The sequence below is a fragment of the Acomys minous genome (assembly GCF_964271855.1).
Source record: "Acomys minous genome assembly, chromosome: 14".
NCBI lineage: Eukaryota > Metazoa > Chordata > Mammalia > Rodentia > Muridae > Acomys > Acomys minous.
Window position 1 is genome coordinate 46,259,897 of NC_140496.1, and position 25,170 is coordinate 46,285,066.

General features: G+C 47.0%; 1 protein-coding gene and 1 long non-coding RNA gene across 6 annotated transcripts in view; one reads left to right on the forward strand and one right to left on the reverse strand.

Moving 5' to 3' along the window:
• Positions 1-10,253, reverse strand: part of LOC311582614 — a 30,920-nt gene extending 20,667 nt beyond the window's left edge. The window contains exons 1-3 of one of the 4 annotated variants that reach the window (XR_014774165.1): positions 9,320-10,253; positions 7,807-9,153; positions 5,863-5,976 (exon numbers count right to left, since the gene is read on the reverse strand). This is a non-coding gene — a long non-coding RNA (uncharacterized lncRNA). Of the gene's footprint in view, positions 1-5,862; positions 5,977-7,806 lie in introns of all 4 variants that reach the window. The other 3 variants (XR_014774164.1, XR_014774166.1, XR_014774167.1) reach the window with 3 other exon arrangements.
• A 12,207-nt stretch (positions 10,254-22,460) lies between these two features.
• The window catches only part of GAB1 (GRB2 associated binding protein 1), a 115,862-nt gene continuing 113,152 nt past the window's right edge, over positions 22,461-25,170 (forward strand). The window contains exon 1 of one of the 2 annotated variants that reach the window (XM_084756784.1): positions 22,461-24,500. In XM_084756784.1, the coding sequence (XP_084612910.1) occupies positions 24,429-24,500 (72 nt within the window). In that variant the 5' untranslated portion in view covers positions 22,461-24,428. The remainder of the gene's footprint in view (positions 24,501-25,170) is intronic. The other variant, XM_084756787.1, reaches the window with a different exon arrangement.

Sequence of the window (25,170 nt, forward strand, 5' to 3'; positions counted from 1 at the left end):
GAGTTGAGCAAAGGAGGGACTCACTTTGGTGAGGATGCAGTTCTACATAGCATCCTAGATGCTAGGCCTTCTCAAGTTGATAGTATTTACCATCCTACAAATCAAAGAAAGGCCTTAAAGGAATTACCACTCTGTGTGTGTACAGGTTTGCACATGTGTATAGTGTGTGCATGTGTGCACGTGTAGATGTGTGTGTATTGTGTGTACATGTATGTTTGTATTTGTATGTGCACATGTGTGCCTGCATGTATGTATGTGCATGTAAATATTGTATATATGTGCATGTATATATGTTATATGGCTGTGTGTACATGTGTATATGTGGTTTATGTGTGTGCATATATTTTTGAATATGTGTATGCATGTGTCTGCATATGTATATATGTGTCTCTATATATGTATGTCTGTGTATATTTGTGTATCCATGTATACATAGATGTGTTTATGCATGTGTATGTATATGTACATGTATAGGTATGTCTATGTGGGTATGTATAAGCATGTGTACATCAGCTGAGTAGAGTAAAGCATCACAGATGAGCAAATCACAGACCAGGAAATGTGTTCATCACAGATCTGTAGCACAGAGCCAGAGTTTGGAGGCTATATTTGGAATACACCTGCAAGGGAGCTCAAAGTACAGCTTTGTTGCCTTGTAGGGAGCCCAGAGCAACTGAAACGACTCCTTCCATCGGTCAGAACCTTGCTGGCAGATAACCAGAGCCAAGCCATACTGGGGGAGGCCAGCATCTCACCTGAGCTCCTAGACAACACTCACCTGAGCATACACCTAGACAAGGCTGAACTATGCCACTTGAAATTAGAAACCCGGTGCCACTGGCCCCAGTGCTGAGAGCATCGGAGAAGAACTGGTGATGTTCCAACCCTCTTTGCAGATTCTCTTCCATCTGTGTAAGAACAAACAGCTACCCCCCCTCCTTCTCCACCCCATACTTTAATGATGTTGTAACATGATGCAAGATTATATTTTAGGTTTATGTTTCCTGGTGGCAGCTGGAAGACCTCTTAATATCCATCTTTAAAAGGCTTGGAAATAGCTTTGTGAGACAGGCTTCCTGTGGACCCAAATCCACCCCACAGGGTGAAGATTCTTACAGCTCCATCAAAGAGGGTGTTCCCTTCCGGGAGTCAGTGTCCTTGCCTCTTCCTGTGTTTCTGTAGCCCAGATCTCACACGAATGCTGCCCGGCCCCTTGGAGATTTAGGTAAACTTGGTTTGAACTCCCAGAGTGTGTGAGCACAAGGCTCCTTGAGATGCATCCAAGGATCCCTGGCCTTTTAACTTCGTGGCTCTCTCCATCCATCCTCTCGCATCTGTTTCTGTCATCTGACTTTTGTCCCATTAAAGGTTAAACTGTGTCCCTCAAGGATGAGTTGAGTTCTAGCCCCCCCTCCTCAGAACGTGGCCTTATTTGGAGGTAGTCCAGTTACAGCGCAGCCAAATTAGGATGAAGTCACAAGTCGGGCTCTAATCCAGCTTGACTGATGTCCGCATAAAAAGGGAAATGTGGGCACAAGAGACAGACACATGGGAAGAGGAGATAAACAAGAGGCACAGGGAAAAGATGACCGCATATAAAGACAGAATAGCTGAGGCTGCCAGCGGGGAGAAGCATCTTCCCATAGGGAGTGGCCCCACTGCTACCTGGCTGCCTTAGCTTTCAGCCTCCGGACAGTGCACTCCCATTGCTCTAAGCCATGTAGGTGCTGATGCTCTGTGATAGCAACACTGAGAATCAAATACACAGGCTCCCCAGGGCTGGCCTTAAAGCTCTGCTCTTGCCTGGAAATGTTAGCCTTTTGTTACTGGCTTTAAAGAAAAAATCCCAGAGATAATCAACTTGAAAGAAGAACATTTTATGGGCTCATGGTCTTCAGGTGTTTCATGATGACCTGGCCATGTGACTTTGATCCTGCAGTGATGTGAAACATCATGGCAGGGAGTATGTGGTAAAAACAAAGCTTTTTTTTGTTCTACATAGCATCCAGAAGGCAAAGAGAGAGACAGGCAGAAACCGTGGTCCCAGCATTTCTTTCAGGGTGATTATCTCCAATGGCCTGACTTGACAGAATCACCTGAGAGACAGCCTCTGGGCATGTCTGTAGGGGCTGATATACCCAGCAAGAGCGAGACATCTTGATTATGTTCCTAGATAGGAGAAGAGCCACCTCAACTGTGGGCGGAGTCACTCCCTAGGCCCGCAGTGCTGGACCGTGCAGACGGTGCAGAGTGAAGAAAGTAAGCCAAGCAGTAGCCACATTCATTACAATCTTCTCACAGCAGATACAATGTGACCAGCTCTTCCAGGCTCCTGATACCTTTGTAATGACAGTTATTAACAACCATGCTGACAAAGCCACTTAAAGTGTTAAGACATGTTGACTGGCCAGACCAAGAGCAGGTCTGTGCCTCTGAAAAGCCTCTTGGTTCCCAAGTTCAGGAATACAGTTTCTTAAGACAAAAACCACAAAAATGCATAAGAGTTAGATAAAGGTCAGAGTAACCTTGAAAATGTTCGTTCCTGGCAGAGTATAGTGATTATTTTAAGCATACCATGCCAATTATTTTGGTTAATAATATCTGGACCATGGTCAAGGCCATGGAAATCTCACATGACTGTTACATAGAGGGGGAGGAGAGTGGAGAACTGTCTAAGCCAACACAAAATGGAGTCAGAAGAGGATGGTGTCACCCTAGTTGTTTCACCTTCTTCACCACGATGAACCCAGCCTTGAACTGGGAAATAAAAGAGACTCTTTTCTCCTTTTCGTCAGAGTATTTTCTCACAGCAACATGAAACTAAGATAGATCTCCACCTGCTAAAAGGTCTACCACATCCCAAAAACTGCCACAGGCTAGGGGCTGGAGTCAGTTCCCAGTGCCCACATCAGGCAGCACACAGACGCTGATAGCGCCAGCTCCAGGGGAACCAATGCCCTTTGCTGATACTTGTGCACACACACACACACATACACACATACACACACACACACACACATAGAGAGAGAGAGACTGAAAGACAGACAGAGAGACCGAAAGACAGACAGACTCACACAGACACATACACAGACAGACAGACACACACAGAGAGAGACAGACAGACAGACACACACACACACATACACAGAGAGATAGACACACACACACACACACACACACACAGAAACAGACAGACAGACACACACACACACACAAAGACAGACAGACACACACACATACACAGAGACAGACAGACAGACAGACAGACACACACACACACAGACGTAAGTGAACAAACTAAAATAAATTTTTAAGTGGTACATGCTGGTGTCCAAAATCTTTAGCACCCAAGTCTTTGGGGGACATTTCAGATCTGAATCAAAACACCATGTCTCCCATGTTTACTACTTGGAGCCACCAAGAGGAACAAGTGCACAGCCCCATGTGCAGCTCCGCCTTCCCCACCCTGGGGATCGGGTGGCTACTTAGACTTGCACCTACAGCTTTCTCCACTGAAAGCACAAAGAGTCAGCGTGAGGGTCGAGGTGTTAGAGCAGAAATGGAAAGAGCAGAACAGAGTTTTCCTCGGGGCTCAAGACTTTTCTGTCTTAGTTATTTTTCTATTGCTGTGATAAGACCCCATGAGCAAGGTGATTTATAAAAGAAAACATTCAATTAAGGGGCTCATGGGTCCAGAGGGTCAGAGTCCATGACAATCATGGCAAGGAATATGGCAGCAGGCAGGCATGGTGCTGGAGCAGTAGCCGAGAGCTTGCATCTGATCCCAAGCATGAGTGGGGGGGGGGGGAGGAGGGAAAGAGGGAGGGAGGGAGAAAGAGAGAGAGAGAGAGAGAGAGAGAGAGAGAGAGAGAGAGAGAGAGGGAGGGAGGGAGGGAGGGAGGGAGAGAGAGATATTACTGTTACTCAAACACCACAATTTCTGAGCCACAGGCATTGGCTTGGTCACAGCAGACCCAGAACTGTTCCTACAGGGAACGCCACATGAAAGAAATAAAGTCTGATGATGAGCATCTTTGCCCACTGAGCTGTCTCATCAGCCTGAAATTTGATAAAGAATCCTTTAACTAAAAAAGAACAAAAGAAAGAAGGAAGGAAGGGAGGAAGGGAGGGAGAAAGGAAGGAGGAAGGAAGGAAGGAAGGAAGGAAGGAAGGAAGGAGAAAACATTCTCACAGACTGGGTAGAAGGAGCAGGTGAGGGGCTGAGCAAGCTGTTTGTCAGGCATTTCCAGGGAAGAACCGTAGGGAAGACATACTCCTCTGAGATGTGGAGACAGAAGCCAATGGCACCTGCAGCCTGCTTACTGGACACATTTCGAAGGAAGCACTGAGATCCGAGAGAAACTGGAAGATGTATGCGAGCAGGTAAGGCCATGGATATTACAAATATTCTCCACCTCAGTAAGAAAGCAGAGTTCCACATGGTGGCTCACAGCTGGAATCCAGACCTCGGGAGGTTCAGGCCGGATGACTGAGTGAGTTCAAGTCCAGCCTGGCTTGCAGGGTAAGAGTCTACCTCAAAACAGATAGGGAAGTGGGGAGACTGCTCAAAGAGGAGGACCTGAGTTGGACTCCTTAGAATCTATGTAAAGCCAGACACAATAGAACCAACATATATAATCCTAGTGCTGCTATGGCAGGAGACTTCCCAGAAGCTTGTGGTCCAGCTAGCCTGGCTCACACATCAGAAAAACAACCAAGGGTCCCCATCTCAAACATGGTGGGTGGGGGGAGGAGGTGAGGACTCACACTCGAGATTGTCCTCTGACCTCCACCAGCACACTGTAGCATACATGTACCCACATTTACACATACAAACACACACACACACACACACACTAAAACAAATATGCCAGGAATGGTGGTGCGTACCTTTAATCCCAGAACTAAGGAGGCAGAAGCAGGCAGATCTCCATAAGTTCAAGGCCAGCCTAGCATACATAGCAAGTTCCAGGCCAGCCACACCACAGATCATAGTAAGGTCTTGTCTCAAATAAACAAATGAATGGATGAGAGAAAGAAAGAAAGAAAGAAAGAAAGAAAGAAAGAAAGAAAGAAAGAAAGAAAGAATATAAAACCAGTAGCAACAGAAGAGGATGCCACCCATGCTCTGGCCCGGGGCCTCTCTCCAGAGAACAGGTCCATGAAGCCAATGGAATAGATGAGGTCATCACTCAAGCAGACAAGGCCAGTTTGGTGCTGAATCTTCTGAAACTGCACTCCCGTCTCCACTTCCTACTTACTAAAGTGAGCCGCAATCCCTGCTAACACTGGGCATTTTGACTTGCCTGGCAGATACGCATTGCTCCTGTCTACAGAGTCCCTTCCTCTCCCAAGACTCAGCTCCAGGCCTCTCATAAGAGCCCGTGTTAGCAGTTCAGCCAGTTGACAGAAATCCAGACATTGGGCAAGATCTGATATCCGACGGGACTGTACTAACTCATCACGTATAAGGCCAGGTAGTTCAAACAAGCCACATCACGCAGGCTGGTGAGATAGCAAAGTACTGAAATTTGGATGACAGAAGCTAAAAGAGATGGCAGACAGGATGGAGATTTTAAGGCTCTCAGGAGCTCTGAAGGCTAGTGCCAAACAACAGAACAAGTTGTCACAGGTACCCTGGGACAGTGGATTTGGACTCACCTCATTTGGACTCTAACTGGACTCTAATCCTACTAATTGGTACATATCATAAAAGAATTAGCTTTTAGAGCAAGGAAGCCACATTACTCTGAACTCTGTGGGGGGGCGGGGTGTATGTGTGTGTGTTCATTTATTTTTTTCTTAAAAAAAAAAAAAAGCAGCCAGGACTTTTTACATAAAACAGTTAAGGCATTCACTCACCCTCACGTGACTGACAACAGGTAACTCAGATGTTTCTCACCGCCTTGTCACCTGTTTCTTCCAGTGAGGCCCGGTTCTTAAAAGGTTTCACAGCGTCCCAAACAGCACCACCGGCTGGGGAACAGGGGTTCAACACGTGAGCACATGAGAGACACTTCAGATTCAAGCTGTAACATTTCTGTCCTGGTTCCATTTTAGTAGCTATGATAAAATATTCTGACAAAAGCACGGTTACAAAGAACAAGCTCATTCTGACTCGTAGTTTAAGAGTAGAGGCCACCATGGTGGGGGACGTCAAGGCACATCACATATCTAATCCAGGGACAAGGAAGGCTGAACACCACTGTGGCTCAGCACCATTTCTCACAGAGTCCACCAGAGATGAGCACCACCTACAATCAGCAGCTCTTGCCTCTTTAATTAACACAAGATAACTGTCTCACAGGCACGCCCAGAGGCTCACCTTCCAGAGTCTGTGACCGTGGTAGTTAACATTATCAACCACAAACTAAAAATAATAGTCACAGGCAACACAGGGGAATCTGAGCAAGACTGAGGAGATCTGGTTCTCCACCACTCAAGGAATTTCCAGGACAATTGTTCAGCCAGAGCGGTGATGCTCTGCCAACTAGCCTTCTTCTGTCTTGACAGATTGTCCAGGTGGCTCAGGCAAGTGGTGGATGACGCCTCTACCGGGCTGCCGATAAGGTGAGGTGCATGGGTTATGGTAAGCGAGCTGTCAATCTTTGGCATCAGCTCTGACTTTTTGGTTCCCATAGGGTGCTTGCTTTAACTATTTTGACTGTCACCCCTGGAAACAGAGTGTCTCATAGGAGCACAGCTGAATGCTCTGAGGGCTACAGTCGGGAAACCAACCAGCAGCAGGCAAGCTGGCAGCGGTGCTCCTTCGTCTGTGGGGCACGGCTTCCTGCAGATCATAGTCCATCACCCAGAAATGGGTGACCCTTCCGTGCCAGCTCCATTTGCTGACAGAATGGATTCTGCCTCATATAGGTGGGAGCCACGTGGCTGGAGTGTTCCAGAGTAACATTGCTGCTTGAAACCTCAGCCACAACACAGCAGGGAGGTTAAAAAGACCATTCCATGGCAGGCAAGTGCCCAAACCTCAACTTTCTTGGTCACCAAAGCCTCTTTGAGAAGTTAGAGAAACACACACACACACACACACACACACACACACACACACACGTAAATAATTATAATTTTAAGCAAAGGCAGTATGAACCTGGAGAGAAGATTTAATAGTTAAAAGCACTTGGTGCATTTGCAGAGGACCTGAGTTTAGTTCCCAGCACCTAAATCAGGCGCCTCACCACTGCTTCTGACTCTGACTCCAGAGCATCTGACGCCCTCTATTGGCCTCATTGGGTATCACAGGGATGCCCGTGCACGTAGAGAGAGCCATAAACACATATACATAAATTAAATGTGAATTAGATAATTTACTCCAAAGTTTAGAACAAAAACAAATTCTAGGGAACCAGATGCCTTCGGAATTATCACATTGTCCCTGAATCTCTCCTGGCCCTACAAAACCTATTCTCAGAGCAGAAACAAGTTATTAAGACACAAGTCAGTGTGCTTAGAACCCTGTTGAAGGCTCCTCAGCCCAAACAGAGACAGAGCTAAAGATTCTGAATCTGGGCTGGAGAGATAGCTCAGAGGACCTGAGTTCAGTTCCCAGCACCCATGTCATATCAGGTGGTTCACAATAGCCTGTGAGTGCCAGTGTCTCTGACACTCTCGTGTGACACACACACTCATACATACTCACACATATTCACACACACAGACACACTCACACACAGACACACTCACGCACACACAGACACACACACTCACGCACACTCATGCTCACTCACACAAACAGACACACATTCACACACACACAGACACACACACGGCCATGAATTTGGCTCTGACCTCCATGTGCGTTGGCCCTTGTTACACCTCCAGCCCCATCTCCTCCAATTCTCTAGGAGATTTGGGTTCCTCTGCATTCCGTACGTTCAGTGGCCTCCTCACGTCTCTCTGATAGCATGTGCCCTGGGAGGCAGGACCCCTCACACGTTCCCATGGTCCAGATTCAGTTGGTATTTTTCCTCAAGGAATTTTGTACACATGATTAGGGGACAACAAGCTGTGACATGCACCCACCCCCAATCATGTATAGGCAGACAGAGAGAGGGAGAGAGAGAGAGAGAGAGAGAGAGAGAGAGAGAGAGAGAGAGACTCCATTACCACCACCACTAATAATAAAAAATAAAATAAAATAATGATAGTGAATCTTCTGCTTTGCTGGAAGAATGTTTATGTTCCAGTGAGAGGAATCATAACCATCAAGAATATTTGAAAACAACTTACACTTCCATGTTATAAGGTGCAAAGTTCCCTTGGCAGAGTTGGGTCTCGCCTCCCATGTTACATGTGTTCCAGGTCCTGTGTTGTGCACTGCTGGGTAGTGAGCACCCTTATCCAATGAGTTGTCTCTCCCGTCCATTTTATGGTTCCTTGGTTTTGTTTTGGAGGGGTTTGGGTTTTGTTTTGTTTTGTTTTGTTTTGTTGGGTCAGGGAGCTGGAAGATGAGCCCAGCTAACAAGATGCTTGCCTAGCAATGCCTTAAGTCCCGCATTCAATCCCCAGCACGGCATCAACTGGACAAGATGGAACACCATCCCTGGGTGCAACCCCAGCCCATATGAGGTAAATTAAGGCAGGGGTAGCAGAAGTTCCAAGTCATCCCCAGCTAAGAACGAGTGCAAAAACAGCACAGGCTACATGAGACCCTGTCTCAAAAGATAGTAAGTAAATGAATATATTTTTGTCCGGTTTGCTTAATGCTAAGCACCCAGAATAATGCCTGCCTAATACAAAACACTCAGTGGATATTTGCTAAAGGACAGAAGGAAGAACAAGAATGCAAAATCAAAGAAATTAAAATGGGGCGGAGAAGAAAAAAAAAAACAATAGCAAAGGAATATCTAAGTTGAGGACGGAATCCGGCTTGGACAGCTTGAACTTTTACTGCAAACCTCAGATCAGTACTGGTAGAAATCTTGCTTTCTACCGAAAGCCAGAGTTTGGCTTGTTTTCAACTATTTTATCCATGTATTGCTTCTGAGACAGGGGCTCAACTATGTTGCCAGCGCTGACCTTGAGCGGCTGGGCTCAGGGTTCGCCTGCCTCGTCCTGCTGGGTAGTTAGAACTGTAGGCACGTGCCTCTGCGCTGCTGTCACGTCCGCTCATACTCGCCAAGGACCCTCGAAAGCCTGCGGGTGCACAGATAGAAGACCACTGCAGGGGCATTAAATTACAAAGCACTTTTCAACACATGCTATCTCATGGCCTGGAAGGGTAAGGACCTCTTCAGGAGTCCCCGAGGACGCCGAAAGCACATGGCCTCAGTCTTATACCTTAGTCCCTCATCAAACATACCTCATTACAAGACCTCCTGGCTCCCGGGTCATCAGGAACTAACTGAAACCTCTGCTCCAATTCCAAATCCTTCCAGAACAAATCTCATTTTCCCAGCACAGATTATCAATTGTTCCCCACAACTCATGGCACCATGAGGGAGAAGAACCGTGACCAAAGAGTCCACCCCGTGGCCTTGGGAAGAGAGGCAGTTCCCAGGGAAGAGGCCTGTAGCCCGAACTGGCTAATGTCAAGGCACCGCCCACTGGAATCTAACTGCATTTGCGCTCTGAACGACCTAATTACATCTCCCAAGCAGTTTCCTGTCTGGAAGAGGTTGCTGATTTCTTTGAAGCTAAAACAGGCACAGCCCTCACTTATAAAAATAATAAACAGCTTTCTGAGAAACTTCTGAGGAAAACATTTCTACCACCTGGAAAAGCACTGAGGGAGGCTTGGTCTCCCAGAAGAGGCATGCCAGAGACCTACCCTGAAACGGAGCTGGCAGCCACACTTGCAAAATTCCACACGAGCAGGGCAGATACAAGGAGCATTGTTTTCGTTAGAGATAAAAGCAGTTTGACAGAAAGAGTAAGATTAAACACACACACACACACACACACACACACACACACACACACACACACACGTACAAATAAGAAGCTGAGTGTGTGTCCCAAAAGAAAACGAACCTCAGTGTCAGCTCCCAGCTTCAGACTCCTGTTCCCTCTCACCCAAAATTCCTGCTTAAGCCCTCTACTGCTTTTCCCATGCAGTTGGCTACTGTTGCTTTGCTTCTTAGATTGTTTGGCGGGAGTAGCCATGCCACCGCACGGACATGGAGGGCAGAGGACAACTTGGGCGCCATGGTTCTTTCCTTCCAGCATGTGGGGCTCAGGAAGAAACTCAGGCCTTGGTTGGCAAACACCTGTACCAGCTGGGCCGTCTTATCTATGCCTAGCTCTGTTTTTTAGAATAATTTTGTTAAGGTGCACTTGAGACATATATATATATATATATATATATATATATATATATATATATATATATATATATATAATTTTATTTTATTTTATTTTTTACATGTACCTATCATGAAACCATTACCACAGTCAAGACAGGGAACGCAACAGGTGTGGTGACACATGAGTGTCATTTGGTTTCCCAGTTTTCTAGCAACTGGGAAACTGAGACAGAAGGATAGAGTGTTCAAGGCTAGCCTGGAGCACATTGTAAGTCCCTGTCTCAGGGAGGGGGAGTAGTGGAGGAATGAACATATTCCTTGGGTCATTCCTCAACCCAAGCAACTACTGGTATACCTCGAGCAGAAACTTGTTAATATTCTTCTAGAATCTCATGAGTGCAATTGTGTAAGCATGTCTTTATCTTTGTCAGGCTTCTAACCTGCTGGTGGATATTAGATTGTTTCTGTCTTGACACTTCTTAAGATAAAGGTGACAGCAGGGCGTGGTGGTGCACGCCTACAATCCCAGCACTTGGGAGGCAGAGGCAGGCGGATCGCTGCGAGTTCGAGGCCAGTCTGGTCTACAAATCCATTCTGGGACGGTCAAGGCTACACAGAGAAACCTTGTCTCGAAAAACCAAAACAAACAATTGATAAAGGTCACAAGGCTGTCAAGACGTCTCAGTAGGTAAGGACACTTGCCACCAAGCCCGGTGACTTGAGTTTGATTCCTGTGACCCACATGAAGAAGAGAGAACCAACACCCGCGAGTCACCCTTCAACCTGCACGCACACACACACACACACACGCGTTTATATAATATAACCTTATATATAATTTAAATACAGTATAAATTTCTTAAAGATTTTTTTATAAAGATGAAGGCAACAGACGCCTATGCACAGATCTTTGTATAGGCTTAACTTCGGTGGATGGGAAAAGAATGGCCAGGGCATGTTTGTAACTTTTTAAGAAGCTGACAAAACACCTCCCATTTCACATCCCTCAAGTGGCGTGTAAGAGTTTTCATTGCTCTGGCTTGGTCTGTAAAGCAAGACCAGGACAGCCAGTCTTGAAAAAAAAAAAAAAGAAAGTTTTCATTGTTCATTGTTCAGTCTTCTCATGAACAGTTACCATGATCGGTCTTCCCAGACGTTCTTATGTGTGTGCAGTGGCGTCTCATTGGGACTTTCGTCCCCATCTTCCTAGTGGCTAAAGGCTTGGGACAGATCTTTTAATGTCTTTATTGTCTGGTTTTTGGTGGGCTGTACAAATCTTATCTATTTGAAGTTGGTTTATTTGTGTTTCTGTTACTGGGTTCTTGTAGAAATGTATATATTCTGGACATGATCGTTTTGTTTTGTTTTGTTTTGTTTTGTTTTCTGAAACAGGGTGTCTCTGTGCTAGCTTGGCTGTCCTGGACTTTCTCTGTAAACCAGGCTGGCCTTGAACTCAGCGATCCACCTGCCTCTGCCTTCTGAGTCCTGGGATTAAAGGAGTGCGGCACCACACCCAGCAGGCATGATCTTTTTGTTTTGTTTTGTTTTGTTTTATGATCTTTTATTAGATGTAATTTAGAGATTTAATTTTGTAGTTTGTGGCTTAACTTTCCACTCCCTCAACAGTGTTTAATGAAGAACAAAGCTTCTTAATTTTTAGGCATACCAATCACTCTGTCTGTCTGTCTGTCTGTCTGTCTGTCTGTCTCTCTCTCTCTCTCTCTCTCTCTCTCTGTGTGTGTGGGGGGGGCTCTAATCTGAGGTGTCTTTGCCTAATTCCATATAGTAGAGATGTAAATCTGCACCTTCCTCTAGAAGGTTGGTTTTTCTTTTCTTTTCTTTTCTTTTTTAACAAGGAAGAAACTTTTTATTTGATGAGTCATTTTTATCCATATTATTTATCACTTAATTTACATTGTCTATAATGGTTCCCTATTTCCATACCAATACTGCAAAGATAATGGATAACTCTAAGGATTCATTCCATAACTACAAAAGAAAGACAGGAACAGAAGGTTGGTTTTTCAACCAAGTTCTCTACTTGGATCTATAACTGACTGAGTGCACATTCACGCATGTGCTTCGAGGCCTGGATCAAAGTTTGCTCTTTGTGGCTAATTGTTTTAGGATCAATTCTTGAAAAGATCATCCATTATATCCTTTGAATTGGCTCTACACTTTAGGCAAAATCGATGGATCCTATCTCTGTGTGTCTGATCCTTGTCTCTACTCTGTTTCAGCAGTCAGTCTGTCCTGACGTCAGCAGTAGATTGCACTCCTGGATGTGGCATTGTACTCCTCGGGGACAGCACGGACACTGCACGGCCTTACAGCGGCCTTGAGAGACTCAGGTAAAGCTGAATCAAAAGCGAGTTGAAGGGTGTGCCAGCATGAAACAGGACATTAAACAGCTCAGTAAAATGGCTTTTTGTTTGCTTGCTTGTTTTTTGTTTTGGTTTTTGAGACAGGGTTTCTCTGTGTAGCCCTGGCTGTCCCAGAACTCACTGTGTAGACCAGGCTGGCCTCAAGCCCAGAGATCCATCTGCCTCTGCCCACCCCACAAGTGCTGGGGATTTTGAACATTTTGAACATTCCCCCCCTGCCCCCCACCGTGGGGGGAATGAAAGAAAGGGAAGCATTCAGAGAGGAATAAGAAACCTCAGAGCGTGAGTGTGGATTTCTCAAAGGAAAGTCACATTTTTGCCGTTCCAATAACTATATACAGGACTGTAACGTTCTTGTCTGGTTTTTTTAAAGTGCTATTTAGTTAGTTCTGTGTATGTGTGTATGCATGATGTGTGTGTGTGTGTGTGTGTGTGTGTGTGTGTGTGTGTGTGTGTGTATAAGTGGTTGGAGAACAGTCTCCAGCATCAGTTCTTGTCTTCCACACAGTTTAAGGCAGGGTCCCTCTTTGCCATCTGTTACTGTGATTGGGTACTACAGGTTCAGGTTAGGTGGTCTGCAGGTTTCCAAACTTCCAGAACATTCTCCTGTCTACGCCTGCCATCTTGTCGAAATACTGGGATTTCCAACAACTAATCCCCTCCCCCTTTATTACGGCCTTTACAGGAGTTTTAGGGCTCTGAATTCACAACACCCTGCTTGGGTAGCAAGCACTTTTACCCACTGAGTCTTTCCTCCTGGCCCTGAAATTATTATTTTAAGAGATTGCTAAGAAATGTAAATAAGACCACTTGTGGTTCCTGGGGTGCACCAGACAGGATTACAGCGGGTAAGGTAACACCCTAGATCGCAGGCATCTCAGGGAAGGAATAAGTTTTCACTGTAAACAAAACAGATAGTCTTGTTTGTGAGAGTTTCAGAAACAATCTGGGAAGAGGTAGGCCACACTCCAGGTATCCATAAGCAGGCCTCAAGTGTGATTCATTGCTATTGTAAGGTTCATTTTCTTATTTTTTTTAAATGCAAGAACTTTATTCTTTGGAATGCATAAAAATAAAGCAAATGTTGAACTGTCTTATTTATTGTAACATTCTTAATTGAAAATATCTTTGCTAAAAGGCATGTCTGCGTGTAGGCAATTCTCAAAGCAAATGATGTTAACTGTGCTGGAAATCTTGATTTTGTGCTGGAGAAAGGCTTCACTCAGACTCCTGGGTAAGGGCTCCTTTTCTGTTTCATGGCCCCACAATCCTCCTGTTTTCTCTCCTGTCTCAGTGACCTTATTCCTTACCAAAGATGTTTTAGCCACTCAAGGCCCTTGCTACTCACAATCAGGCTGTACATTTTTGAGGGCGGGACTGCGTTTGAGACGGCGGCTGGTATAAGAATTGGGAATGCCTTGAGCTTGTGGGTTGGTCTCAGGGGTAACTGATGATAACTTAAGGATGCATTTTGAGTCACAAACTCTATATTTCTTACTATGTTCCTCTTTAATTTCTCTAAACAATGCCTCCCTAGAAAATATGAATTTATAGCCATGCACTGGCCGGTTCTGTGGCACCTTGACACAAGCTAGAGTCATCAGAGGGAAAGGAGCCTCAGCTAAGGAAACGCCTCCATGAGATCTGTGAGCACTTTCTCAATTACTGACTGTAGGGGGGAGGGCCCAGCCCACTGTGGGTGGTGCCATCCCTGGACTGGTGGTCCTGGGTTCTATAAGAAGGCAGGCCGAGCATGCCATGAGTAGCAAGCCAGTGAGCAGCAAGCCAGTGAGCAGCACCCTCCATGGCCTCTGCATCAGCTCCTGCCTCCAGGATCCTGCCCTGCTTAAGTTCCGCCAATGGTGGACTAGGATCTGGAAATGTAAGCCAAATAAACCTGGTTTTTTGGTCATGGTGTTTCATTGCAGCAATAGAAACCCCGACTGACACACACTGTCAATGAATTGGTATAGATTTTGGGCACTATCTTCTCAAATAGATATATTATGTATATGTCGCCCACCTTAGGAGACACCAGTTACACGTGTATTAGCTGCTGGAATAGTCCTCTTTCTATTAATGCTATGTTCAATTTTTTCCATGTTCTATTATTAAATTCACTAATCTGATATCCAATCTGCTGTTAATCAAACACGGTGCATTTCTTTTTTTTTTTTTTTTTTTTTGTCTGTCATCACAGCTTTCATCTCAGAGATTTGATTTTGATATTTGTAACATAATTTTCCGTATTTTCTGTTTAACAGGATGTCATTTCTAGAGCTTCCTGAACATGGGATACAGCTACATTTTTGCTCTTGTGGTGGTTTTTTTCCTCCCAGCCCCAAGCTCCTGCTATAATAACTCAGACTCAAAATATATTTACAAATGCTTTAGCTATACAGCTAGGCTTGGTCACAGGCTAGCTCAGAACTTAATAACCTATTTATTCTAACCTAAGTTCTGCCATGTGGCTGGTTACCTCCGCTCAGGTACCATGTGTCTGTCTGCTTTCCTGTTTAATCCTGGATGAATCTCCCACACCTGCCACTAACCCAGAATCTTTTCTGCCTGCTGGACGTCCCACCTTCTACTCTACCTTTTCCTATAGGCCGTAGATTTTTTCTTTCTTAATTGACAGGTGTTGCCTCCATACAATACACAAGATATCTTCTCCATATTTTGCAATGCCAAGAACTGAACCTAGGGCTGTACCAGCACAGTATGTATAAATACTAGGCAAGTGCTTTGCCTCTAAGGCACAACCCCAGGCCATAGCAACTCTTTATGGTTTTTGTCTACTAATTTTTTATAACATGTGTCCCTTACATTTTACTCTATATAATGGGTATTTTACCATATAGCTCAGGCTAGCTTTGGACTCACTGTTTAGTCTAGGTTGGCCTCAAAGTCATGGTCCTCCTGCACTGAGCTTCCTGAGTGCTGACATTTCAGGCAAAACCCACTACACTCCGCTTTCTTTGTTGGCCCCAGTTGCCTTTTCTCCTCATTTTAGGTCACATTTACCTGCTTGTCATTTCTGAATGGATATTTGTATTAGCTACGTGTCCTGTTGCTGTGACAAAAACCAACTTAAAGGTGGAAGGATTTATGTTGGCTCTCATTGCAAGGAGGCACAGTCCTTTGTGTCGTGGAAGGCACTGTGGCAGAAGCGAAGGCCCTGATCACATCAGCTCATAGTCAGAAAGGAGAGAGGGAAGGATGCTCAGAGACTGTTCAGAGAGGAGAGAGGAAGGGATGCTTAGAGAGTGCTCAGGAAGGAGAGAGGAAGGGATGCTCAGAGACTGTTCAGAGAGGAGAGAGGAAGTGATGCTCAGAGAGTGCTCCCCTTCTCATGCCCATGGGATGGTCCCACCCACAGTTAAGGGGACTCTTCTCACCACAATTAACCTATTTTAAATGCTCTCTCATAGAAATATAAGCAAATTGTCTTTTCCATGATTCTATATTCTGTCAAGTTGACAGTATCAGCCACCACAGTATTAGACACTACATTTTATTCTGTTGGATATTTTGTGTTTGTCTCCTGTAAACACATGGGCCTTTGTGTTTAAGCATATTCACGGAAATAACTTAAACCTAAAGGATGCTGTCACTACATTTTTAAAGCTAAAACCACAGCATGCCTAGCCATGGCTAATTTTATACCACCCTTGAGACAACGTTCGCTCAGAGAACTTTAGAATGCCCTGTAACTTCTGAACTGTTCACCTTTCCAACCTACATGGTTTCTGGTAATCTTGAGTCCTCTCTCCCTTTCTGGTGTTTTGTTCCTAGCAGAGTGAGTGTCCCCCATCCTGTGTCATGTCCTCCTCACCCCCCACCCCACCCCACCCATGTCTATAGACTGCTATTCAGCTGAAAGAGAGGCCACTGGAGAGGACCTTTCCATGGCGATTTCCTGTTAGGCAACCTGTCCTGCAGCCTTGAAAGGGCATTAGCTTCCCTGAATCTGAAATTCCTTTCCTCGGGGCCTTCTAAGCTCCCTGTGTTGTGGCTCAGAATGCACCAGAAGCAATAAGCTGAGGGTTCCGTTAGGTTCTCCCTGGTTCTTGTCCTCAGGCGTGACTGTCCTTCATTCTTCATGTCCATTGTCATAAAAAATATTTTTTCATGTAGTTGGTCTTTCTTTTCTTTCTTTTTTTTTCTCTTTTTTTCTTTTGGTGTTTTGAGACAGGGTTTCTCTGTGTGGCCTTGGCTGTCCTGGACTCACTTGGTAGACCAGGCCACAGTGTGCATGTGGAGGTTAAATGGCAATTTGGGGGAATCAGTTGTCAGTTCTTTCCTTTTGCTTTACTGAGCAGGGGCTCTCTTGTTTCTCTTAGTGAAGCCAAGAGCATCTTGGCAATCCCCCTGTTCGGTCTCCCATTTGTATATATACCACTGGAGGAGAGCTGGGAGCACAGATCGACCCAGAGTCCAGATTTCTGCTTGGGTTCCGGATATTGAACTCTGGTTGACAGCCTTGCGTGCCAATTGCTTTTACACATTTACCCACCTTTCCAGCCTAGTTTCTTACTCTCCTTGTTTTCTTCTCTTTCTTTCTATTATGTATTTGTGTGTGTGTGTGTGTGTGTGTGTGTGTGTGTGTCTGTGTCTGTGTGTTGTGTCTGTGTGTCTGTGTGTGTTGTGTCTGTGTGTGTGTCTGTGTGTCTCTGTGTGTATGTCTGTGTGTCTGTGTGTGTTGTGTCTGTGTGTGTGTCTGTGTGTCTCTGTGTGTGTATGTGTCTCTCTCTCTATGTTGTGTCTCTGTGTGTGTGGTATGCTTGCACATGTCCCTGTATGTCAGCCTGGGCAGTAAGCATCTTAACCACTAGGTCCTCTCACCAGCCCTGATTCTGAACCCTCTTAAAGATGTACCTTACACAGGCACGCCTGCAATCCTAGCACTGGGGAAGAGGAGGCAGAGGGATTGCTGAAGGTTCAAGATCAGCCTTGTCTACACAAATTCCAGACTCTCCAGGGGTACAATGGAAAACTCTGCCTCAGAAAATAAAAATAAACAAACAAATAATAAACAGAAATTTAAAAAGCTGTTTTCTGACCAAGAGATGCTTTCAATTTACTTATGTCTAACATATCACTTTAAAATTTCAGGGGTCATTTTTTTTTCCTGTATCATTCTCAAAGTTTAAGAGTTTTGAAACACTATTTAGGTTGTTTTCATTTCTCCTCACTTTTTGGACCTAAATTTTTGTGGCACCTATTTGTGTCTGTGTGCCCACAAATGTCATGGTGTGTATGTGAAGGTCAGAGAATACTAGAGGGAGGTGCCCCCCCCCCCCCCCCCCGTGCTGTGCAGATCTCTAGGATGGAACTCAGATCACCAGGCTTGGTGCCATGCGCCATTACCCACTGAGCCCTCTCACCAGCCCTTTCTTTTACTTCTTTGTGACACTCATGATCATCTGGAGTCTTATAGACGCTAAGTAAATACTACTGTTGAGCTCCGTGACCTTGGTCTCATCTTTAGTTTTCAAACCTACACAATCACCATTACATTTTGAATTTTGGCACTGATTTTTGTCTGCATCATAAGATGAGGTCATGCACCACGAGTTTCCTGTATGAATGTTCAGTTGGTCCAATATCATTTATTGAAAAGCTGTCACCCTGCACTCTACTTCACTGTCAATTTTGGCATGAGTCTTTGTCACCTGCGCATACAGTGTTTACTTTGACTTGATAAAAAGCATTGATCTGAAACTGTCATTTAATAACACCGAGTTTAAAAAAAAACAGGGCCCAATAAACATTTTTTGACTGTACAAAATACTATTGCCTATCGAAAATAGGGCAATGCCACAGTATACGTTTAAATTTATCATATGTCATAATAATTCTATTTGAAATATTCTAAAAGCAAGTGTTTCCTTGTTAAAAAGATCATTTTCTCACTTTGTATAACCCTTATTTCAAATGGTGTGTGTGTGTGTGTGTGTGTGTGTGTGTGTGTGTGTGTGTGTGTATGTGTGTGTAGGGTATACTTTAGTCCCAGCATTAGGGGAGGGGAAGGGGCAGGCAGAGCTCTGGGAGTCTGAGGTCAGCCCGGTCTACATTATCTTTTCTGTTGCTAGGATAAAACACCCATGACCAAGGCAACTTAAAGAAGGAAGAGTTTGTCTTCATTTATAATCTCCGTGACATTGAGTTCATGATGGTGGGGCAGAGTTATGGCAGCAAGACACAAGCAGGGCGGCAGGAAGCTGAGAGCAGAAAGGAGAGAGAGAGAGAGAGAGAGAGAGAGAGAGAGAGCAAATCGGAATTGGCCAGAGGAATTTAATCTCCAAGCCTGCCTCCAGTGACACACTTCCTGCAGCAAGGAGAGACCTAAACCTCCTCAAACAGTGGGGCTACATGGAGGTCAAGTATTCCAGATGCTCAACTATGGGGACATTTCTCTCTCTCTCTCTCTCTCTCTCTCTCTCTCTCTCTCTCTCTCTCTCTCTCTCTCACACACACACACACACACACACACACACTTGAACAAAAGAAAGAGAAAAGTTGGGAACTGGAGTTGAGTGATAGAGTGCTTGCCTATCCCCCACAAGACTTTGGGGGTCAATCCTTAGCAGCAGAGGAGAAAGGGTGGGCGTGGCAGATAACTGCAGCCAACCAGAAAAATCAAGCAAGAGGGAAAGTGAGTTTTAAGTTGCTGAGGTCTTCAAGTCTGTGTCTCTCTAAAATCCACCTGCTGAAAGCTAAACAGCAGGACCGTGGGCTCCGCCTTCAGGCAGGAGGCCACCAATTAATGCCTGAGGGACCTTGGCCACCTTTGCTCTCTCATGAAGCTACTTTCTACGAGGAATCAGCCCTCACCAGAGACCAACTCTGCTGGGTCCTTGATCTCAGACTTCCCGGCTTCTAAAACATGACGTTCTATTGCTCGCACATTGTCTGGCCTGACACCATTTGTTAATGGACTGTAACACCAGGGCACAGCTATGAAACTGATGAGGCTTTTTGCAGGAGGAGGAAAGGCTAGAGGGTCCTAGTTGAGGGGGATGCCAGGCTGTAAGCAGCAAGTTCATGCAGAAGAGAGGGTCTAGATGTCACCTGTAATGTTAGAGAGAAGGCTGCCGCAATTTCTGGATGACTTAGTTCCCCGATGTAATCACATACTTATGCTAGTTGTATTTGGATGTTCTCTCCTCCTCTCTCTCTGAGGTGGGGTCTCGTGTATTCAGGGACAGCTTGACTCCCCTGCAACTCTGAACTTCTGCTCTTTCTGACTCGACCTCTCCCAGTGCCAAATAACAAGGCGTGCGCTCCTGTGTCTGGCTCTACATGGCGCTGGGGATCCAACCCTGGGTTCCATGCTAGGCTCACCCTCTCACAACTACGTCCCAGGGCTGCACTTTTTCTTTCCAAGGACTCCCTGTGCCTTATAAACTCTAGATCCCATATAGAAAGGTCTAAGAGCTGGGGGTGGACCTGAAGCCACTTACGAGCATCCTAGAGCGCCGTCACTGACCTGACTGTGACTTCGTTGTTTAGGTGCAGAAAACAATACAGCAAGGTTCTACTAGAATTAGACTCTTGTGAGGCGTGGGCATGTGATCAAAACTGTGGACCACAGACTAGAGACAGGAGGGAAATGGCTAAAGGGGACTACAGTGTCACGGAGAGCCATACACCGGAAAAGCCACCGAGAAGCAAGAAGGATGGCAGAGGGTGAAAGGGAAAACAAGATGGGAGAAGTGACGTTAAAGTGGGGGCCCAGAGCAGCACGAAGGCCTAAACTCAAAAGGATTCCCAAGTTGGGCTTGTTGGTGCTCACTAGAAATCCCGGCACTGAGGGGTTGGAGGCAGGAGGATCAAAACTTCAAGGTCATCCATGGTGAGGCTAGCCAAGTCAAACCAAACTTAAAGCCCTCCAAGGATCAGCAGTTCGCTCTCTGGATGCTTCTGTCACCTCACCCCGGGTGAATGTTGCCCACACACACTTTGTTCCTGCACACATTCAATTCTTTTTAAAGCTCCCAGCAAGCCAGGGGAGGCGGAGGCAGGCAGATCTCTGTGAGTTCGAGGCCAGCCTGGGTCTACAATGTGGAGTCCAGAACAGCCAAGGCTACACAGAGAAACCCTGTCACAGTGGGTAGGGAACTCCCAGCAGCCTCAGGACCTGTAGACCTAGAGCTTCCTTTGCCTTCTCCTGGCCAAGCTGCACCTGCCTGTCCTGAGAGTTCGGTGTAAACTCTTTAGCTTAGAGGAGTCATTCTTGACCTACTCCCTTCCCCTCTTGAAGGCTAAATCATTTCTCCATTACACGCCCAAATATGTATATATTTTTCTTCCACAGCATTTGTCAACTAAGTTATAGACATTTTGGAAGTTAATTAACTGTAAAATTTTTCTTTCCAGATTAGATGAGGTTGGGGCGCAAGTCCCCTCTATTGTATTCCGGTATCAGACATTCTGTAAATCTTTGTGTGAGAATAAAGCCCAGCCTGTTTATATGTGATAGCATTTCCCAGCATGCCAATTATTGACTTATTCATTTATTTTGTCTTTTTTTTTTTTTTTGAGACAAGTTCTCACACTACCTCAGCCTCCTCAAGGCTGGGATTAGAAGCCTAAACCACCACACTAGCAAGTCTTTTGGTGCACACATATAAAATATGATTCAATACATGACGTGAAGGTGGTACATAGGTAAAATGTAACTTGGCCCATAGGGAGTGGCACTATTAGAAGGTACGGCCTTGTTAGAGGTAGTGCGCCACTGTGTGTGTATGTGTGTGTGTGTGTGTGTGTGTGTGTGTGTGTGTGTGGCTTTGAGGTTTCCTATGCTCAAGCAATGTCCAGTGTGACACAGTCTTCTTCTGCTGCCTGTGTAATATGTAATGTTCAATACGTGGAGGCATATCTCATGGGCTCAAACATGAATCTAAGGCAATACTATTTTAAATTACTTTTTAAATTTATATGTGTATGTACTTTGCTTACAGGTAGGTCTATGTACCATGTGCGTGCTTGGGACCTATGGAGACGGGAAGAGGGTGTCTCATCTCCTGGGACAATGTAGGTGCTGGGAATCAAACCCAGGTCCTCTGAAAGAGCAGCTAGTGTTCTTAACCCCAGATCCATTCCTCCATCGCTCATTGAAACACTTTGAATTCTTCTTGCTTTTTTTTTTCCCCAATAGGGTCTCACACTCTAGCTTAGGCTGACCTGGAACTCACACCAATCCTCCTGCCTCAGTCTCCCAAGTGCTGGGGTTATAGGTGTAAGCTGCCATATACAGTTATAGAGTTTTGCATATAGCAATGGAATAACTGACACTTACTTGGGAAAAAAAAAAGCTCTAGGGCTGGAGAGATGGCTCAGAGGTTAAATGCACTGGCTGTTCTTCCAAAGGTCCTGAGTTCAATTCCCAGCAACCACAATGATGGCTCACAACCATCTATAATGAGGTCTGCTGCCCTCTTCTGGTGTGCTGGCTCACATGCAGGTAGAATACTGTATAAATAATAAATAAATCTTTTAAAAAAAAAAGAGAAGGAAAAAAAAAAGCTCTATTTGAAATTCCAAAAGTTAAATAATACAAGATAGAGTAGACTTTTCTATTTGAAAAGGACTTTATGGCAAGGATAGAGGCCATTGCACCTTCTTACATGCAAAGGCATTTGTCTTATGACTAACCCAGCACCTAATTTTCTTTTCTTTCCTCACTCCTGCCTCCTCCTGCCTCCATCTCTTCTTTCTTTCTTTCTCTCTCTCTCTCTCTTTCTTTCTTTCCCTCTTTCTTTCTTTCTTTCCCCTGCACTGCCTCCGCAGGTCTGAGATTGCAGGTGTTCTACCAGGCCAGGCTTTCAGTCCTTTTTCTCTCTTTCTCCAACCTACAACGACCCAGATACAGGGCACCTGCCTATCGGGAGTGCTCCAAACTCGGACACTAACAGAAATGTGTGATTATCTATTCATATTTTTACATGCTCTTCTTTTTTGACTCAGGGTGTCTCTATGTGGTCCTGGCTGTCCTAGAACTCACTTTATAGACCAAGCTGGCCTTAAACTCACAGATCTGCCTGCCTCTGCCACCGGAGTGAGTGCTGGGACCATAGGCGTGAGCCACCACGCCCAGCTCTTTAGCATTTTTATCTGATTATATTGCCTTCTAAAATTTGTTCCGAGGCTTTGTTCCAAACACACCCATAAATAAGAGTTCTACTACAAGACTGTTGAACCCGGCCCAGGTATAATAACTATAAAACACACAAGTAGGCAAATAGGGTAGCCGGTTCGATTCTGTTTCCTGTCCAATATCCCAGGGCAGGTTTTAAGCAAATACAAAGCTAACTGGAAGAAACAGCCCGAGAATGGAGGCAGTGTGAGACTTTATCGTGACTCAAATACACGCAGCTGAAACACTTTGTTGAGGCTAAGTGATCGCCCTACTGGGCAGAAGGGCTCCTTGCCTAGGTCAGGCCCTAGGTATCCAGGAGGTCCCCCTCGGTCTCCGGGTGTACTGTGGTGGTTCTGGCACGCTCTGGGTCGGGGGTCTCAGCCCTTTCTGTCTCTCGCAGCCGGGACCCTCGGGAGTGAGTTCTCCTTCTTGGCTGGGTTATCGTTTCGGGTTGTCAAGTCGAGAAACCCTCTGAAACTCCGGATCGCTTAGTACAAACTCCTAACTGACACCGGCTAGTTTCAAGATGGCAAACTCAGACGGAGCCGGCGAGCCTGCCCGCCGCTCCCGCGCTCGCACCGGGGTGGCGCTGCGTTCCCGGAGACCGCCGCCTTCCCCAGTGCGCGGGCCCGGGGCGGCGAGGACCCCAGAGCGCCGGCTGACTACAGATCCCAGGGTGCCTCTGCCATCGCGCTCCCTCCCAGCGCCGGCCCCGCCTCCTCAGCCCTTGTTGTTTTGGCTGGAAGCGCTCCGGAGGAGTTTCAGAGAAAGTCTGGGCAGAAGCTAGAGGCGACCGGTCGTGGGAAGGGGAGGCGGAAAGGCTAGGAGAAGGAGGGCCCGAGCCCTGGCCGCGCCTCCCCGAACCCGCCGCGCGCCCCCGGGTGGGGGAGGAGCGCAGGGGACAGGACAGAGGGGTCCCTCCCCGGAGCAGAGCCGCCCTGCGCCTCGTCCCCGCGCCGATCCCCGCCCTCGTCGGAGGCTGGAGCGCAGACCCACCCTCCCGCCACGGACCTGCGACCTCCCGGACGCTCGGCGACGCCCCGAGCCTTGCCGCGGGTCCCTGCGCTCCTTAGGCGGATCGGGACCTGCCCCTGCGCCTGCTGCCACCTAGACGCCGCACGCCTTCCCGGGCACCCTTTTTGGAGCAGAGGGAAGGAGAAGATCGAGCCCCGCTCCGTGTGAAAACGCCAGCGGGCGGAGCGGATCGGACACAGCGCGCGGGCATTGTGTGTGCTCGTGCAGCGTGGGGTCCGCGGCGGGGAGCGCCCGCGGGAGGTCCTGTCCCTAAGGGGCGGAGCGCAGAGCTTCGAGCTCAGGGCTCCCGGTCCGGGCATAGTCCCAGCCGAGCCCGACCGCTGCTGAGGCGGCGGGACGGCGCGCCTGGCGGCCGGGAGGGTTCACTGAAAGAAGGCCGGCGAGCCCTGCTCCCCGCAGCTCCCGACCGGGTTCCGCTTCGGTCCGCGGATCTGCGGAAGAGAGGCTCGATCGCAGACACAGGGCGCACGGAGCCGGGCCGCCCCGTCGGGGGAATCAGCGAGGTCCTCCGGGCTGCGTGTGCCTGCGGTGCCCGGAGCGCGTCCACTGTGTTCACCGATCCCACCGGTTCCTGGTCTTCGAGCCCTCACGGCGTGCACCATGAGCGGCGGCGAAGTGGTCTGTTCGGGATGGCTCCGCAAGTCCCCCCCGGAGAAGAAGTTGAAGCGTTATGTAAGTACAGGTCAGGGCACCGCCGACCGCGGCTGCTGCAGCCTGCGCGCCTGGCTGGCTTGTGGTTGAGTCCTGCCCTCCTCTTCCTCGACCCCTCACGGCCCCGCAGGCTCCGGACCGGGTGCGGTCCACTCGCACCCTGACGTCCACTTGGCGGACAAACTTTATCCCTCCATATTGCAGACCGCCTCCCTTGCACAAGGCCTCATCGCCTGGAGGAGCCCAGGTTCCCAGCTCAAAGCTGGCTGCATACTTTTGCTGTTGTTAATACCATTTAGCAAAGGTGGGGTGAGATTGGGAAAAGGAGCCTTCTTTTTTTTTTTATCTGCATCAGATTCCCATGGAACTGTTCAATCTCCGCTCACCGAGAAACCGCGGTGGTAGCAGTACTCACGGGGTTCTCGATTGGGTCCGCGCCCACTCTCCTTTGCGCCTCCAGGAGGTGGATGAAAAGCGAACCGTGGGTGCCAGAAGTGGATGGTGTAGGCAAACTTCTCAAAATATTCGCTCAAGGGAAAAGGGGGGGGGCAATTCGTATGCGCCCTACCGTCTGCTTAGCAGGGTTCACATTTTCGCGGTTTTGCTAGGAGGGACATTGGAGTTTGGCCCGAGAACCCTGGCGGTTTGATACGACAGGAGGGCGCTGGGGGGAGCCTGGTGGCTGTTGTTT